Genomic DNA, 3,790 nt, shown 5'->3' with positions numbered 1-3,790 from the left:
TATTATCCATGCAAAAGTCAACATTTTTGTTGACTGATGAAATGAATAGTAACATCTAAACTTGAATTTCAAGAATTGTATAATTTAAGAATGTAACATGCTCTAGTACACCTAGTAAGATTGGTTTGGATAGGTTGGCATGCCAATAGGGTTCTGTTAGCACTACTGCATATGGCTTCATGCCATTCTGTGTTTTATGGCCTCACGTGCCATTTTGTGATAAAATAGCCTTTGGCTATGTTGATTGAGATATTGTACTTAGGTTTTATCCCTGATAATTATTACAGCTTATTAGCTGTTCTGTTGCACACCGGGAGACACAATGTGACCGATGGTGTGATGGTCTGAGGTACTTAGTACCCGATTGCGATTACCGCTTATCGATCCGATCGACTAGTATGGGTTACTTGGGCAATGATAATGAACCTTAGAAAATTTTAATCGAATAATACTGCAATAAATGCTAGAAATTAAGTCTAACTAAAATGTAAACATACATTCTGCATATTTATGTTATTTATGTTATTTTATTTTATATTGTCACCACTAAGCAGAATTGCTTAGCGCATCGCTTCTGCCATGCGCAGGTACTGGAGAAATAGCTTTGGAGTCCAGCAGACCTCATACAGGGTGAGCTTTCAGATCTGCACACGGAGTCCAGAGTCACCTCACATTTATAGTACATTTGGTAGGATATTAGGCCATTTTTGGTATTTTGGTATTTTGTATCTTGTAAACTTCTGTAATGAATATTATAAACTTATGTAATTATGCTTTTGATGTAATTATCTATGAACCATGTTCAGTAATAAATGTGAGCATTTCTCATTGAATTGAGTGTGATATGAAATGAATTGAATTTTGAGATATTGAAGTGATTTGAGAAATTGTTGAAAATATGTTGGTGGTCGACTGAGATTGAAATTATGATTATATTGGAAGTGTTTTTAACAGATTCATAAGAACTGTTTTTCCAATTTACAACCGGCACTCTACTGAATTTTCTATAAAATTTGTGAAAAATTCATATTAATAAAAAAAAATTGTAAATAAATAAGTAAAAAGGGTAAATTGAATGGAAATATGATTTGGTGCTCTGGCACACTGTGTGGCATATCTTGCTCGGCTACACTGTAGATGGGTAAGGGGTGTCACAATCAATAATACAGTTATAGTCCTTTAGGCACTCTATCCACCTCCTTCATTTTAGATTGAGCTCCTTTTGAGTCGGTAAGTATTTGAGATTCTTGTGATCTGTATAGACATAACACTTCTCACCATATAAATAATGCCTCCATATTTTCAATGCAAACACAGTTGCTACCAGTTCCAAATCATGTGTGGAGTAGTTCTTCTTATGTGGCTTAAGTTGCCTAGAAGCATAAGCAACTACCTTCCCTTCCTGCATCAATACACACCCCAATCCATTATGGGAGGCATCACTATAAATCACAAAGTCTCTCCCCGATAATGGTTGGGTAAGGGTGGGTGGCTTTGTAAGCATCGCCTTTAGCCTTTCAAAGCTTACTTGACATTTATCATCCCACTCAAATTTAACATTCTTGTGCAATAGTTTAGTTAATGGGGATGCTGTGAAAGAGAATCCCTTCACAAACCTCCTATAATAACCAGGCAACCTAAGAAACTTCTAATTTCTGTCACATTCTTCGGTGGTTTCTAATCAATAATAGCTTGTATCTTTTTGGGATCCACCTTAATCCCATCAGCTGGCACAATATGGCCCAAAAAAGAAATCTCATGAAGCCAAAACTTGTATTTAGACAACTTAGCATATAGTTGCTTCCTCCACAGGGTCTGCAATATAATCCTTAAATGCTCCTCATGCTCTTCTCGGTCTCTAGAGTACACTAGTATATCATTAATAAAAACCACCATGAACCCATCTAAATAAGGATGGAAGATATAGTTCATTAGGTCCATGAATGTTACTGGTGCATTGATTAGCCCAAATGGCATAACCAAAAATTTATAATATCCATATCAGGTTCTGAATGCAGTTTTTAGCACATCAGTCTCCTTGACCCTCAGGTGATGATATCACGATCTATGGTCTATCTTGGAGAACACACCTACTCCCTTCAGCTGATCGAACAAGTCATCAATCCTGGGTAAAGGATATCTATTCTTCACAGTCACCTTATTCAATTGTCTATAATCTACACACAGTCTAAGTGTCCCATCCTTCTTCTTTACAAATAATACTGGTGCTCCCTATGACGACACAATAGGGCGTATAAACCCTTTATCTAGCAACTCCTGCAACTGAATTTTAACTCCTTCAATTCTGTGGGTGCCATCCTATAAGAAGTAATGGACATTGGTGCTATCCCAGGTATAACCTCTATACCAAACTCCACTTCCCTCTTTGGTGGCAAACCAGGCAACTCCTCAGGGAAGACCTCTGGAAAATCACATACAATGGGCATGCCATGAGGGTCAGGCTTAGCCTGCCTAGTATCAACCACATGTGCCAAATAAGCTTCACTAGGGGTGTTCGGTTTTAGTTCAGTTCGGGATTTGCTTAGGAACCAAAACCGAACCAGAATTTTAAAATTCCGGTATGGTTCTGATTCGATTCTTCATTGTTTCAGTTTCAGTTCGGTACAGTTCTCACTTCTTCGGTTCTAGTTCGGTTCGGTACGATTCTAGTTCTTCTGTTGGTTCTTAAAATAATTTTATGTAATTATTTCCTTAAAAAGTCATACTTGAATTAGCATTTAAGTTTTGAATTGAGTTATATATCTTTTAGCTATACCTAAATTATATAATCTTTAATTATAAGGTGCATATATAACTTAAGATTAAATATATTATATAATATAATAGTATATCATATAATATTTATTTTAACTATTTATTAATCATATAATATTTAACTATAAGATACAAATATAATTAAAAATTTATATATATATTAATATAAGATAATAGTATATTTAGAATGATAAGGTAATTTAATGTATTTATAACTAAAATTCTTAAGAAAATATAGAAAAATAAAATAAAATATTATGTTGTATTTAGTTCATAATTTTATATACATACATCAGTATATATAATTATGTTGAAAATATATAATACATCTAAAAAAATATAGAAAAACATATATATAAATTCGATTCTCTGTTCAGTACGGTTCCGGTTCTATTTTGGTACAATTCCGGTTCTATTTTTAGTGAAGAACCAGAACCGAACCAAAGTATCAAAATAAATTTGGTTCGGTACTGTTCCTATAAGTTCGGTACAGTTTAGTTCCCCCAAGAATTGTGCATAGCCCTAGGCTTCACACCCCTTACTTAACAATCTTCTTGCAGTAGTGGCTGATATGACATTAGACAGATAATTTGACTTCTCACCCACAATAATGATTTCTTGGTTATCAGGAGTTCTCAATGTGATTCTCTTTAAATGGCAATCCACCATAGCTTGGTGATGTGACAACCTATCCATCCCCAAAATCACATCAAACTTATGAAAAGGTAGTTCAATAAGGTTTGCCAAAAACTCATACTCCTGAATCCTCAAATTACAACCCCTATAGACCTTATTCATTATCACACTATGGCCTAAAGGTTAGTAACTAGGATGTCCTACTCAATAGTTTCAACCCTTAAACCTTTCTCTGCTGGAATGGTAGTGCATATGTAAGAATGAGTTGAGCCTGGGTTTATCAATGCATGCACTACTGAGTAAAAGAGAGAGAATATACCAATTATAACATCAGGTGCATCTCTCTCCTCTCTGGCCCAAATGGCATATGCACGTGCTG

The 3,790-nt window shown here is 34.9% G+C and overlaps 1 protein-coding gene across 1 annotated transcript; it reads right to left on the bottom strand.

Annotated features, from left to right (window-relative positions):
- Positions 1-1,677: 1,677 nt before the first annotated feature.
- Positions 1,678-3,573, bottom strand: LOC131172166 (uncharacterized). Its single transcript, XM_058133110.1, has 2 exons — positions 3,318-3,573; positions 1,678-1,904 (listed from the first exon to the last, which is right to left on the bottom strand). The coding sequence occupies exons 1-2, from the start codon at positions 3,571-3,573 to the stop codon at positions 1,678-1,680; spliced, it is 483 nt and encodes a 160-aa protein (XP_057989093.1).
- Between the last annotated feature and the right edge of the window lie 217 nt (positions 3,574-3,790).

This window comes from Hevea brasiliensis, chromosome 13 (genome assembly GCF_030052815.1).
Source record: "Hevea brasiliensis isolate MT/VB/25A 57/8 chromosome 13, ASM3005281v1, whole genome shotgun sequence".
NCBI lineage: Eukaryota > Viridiplantae > Streptophyta > Magnoliopsida > Malpighiales > Euphorbiaceae > Hevea > Hevea brasiliensis.
This window is presented reverse-complemented; position numbering and strand designations above follow the sequence as displayed.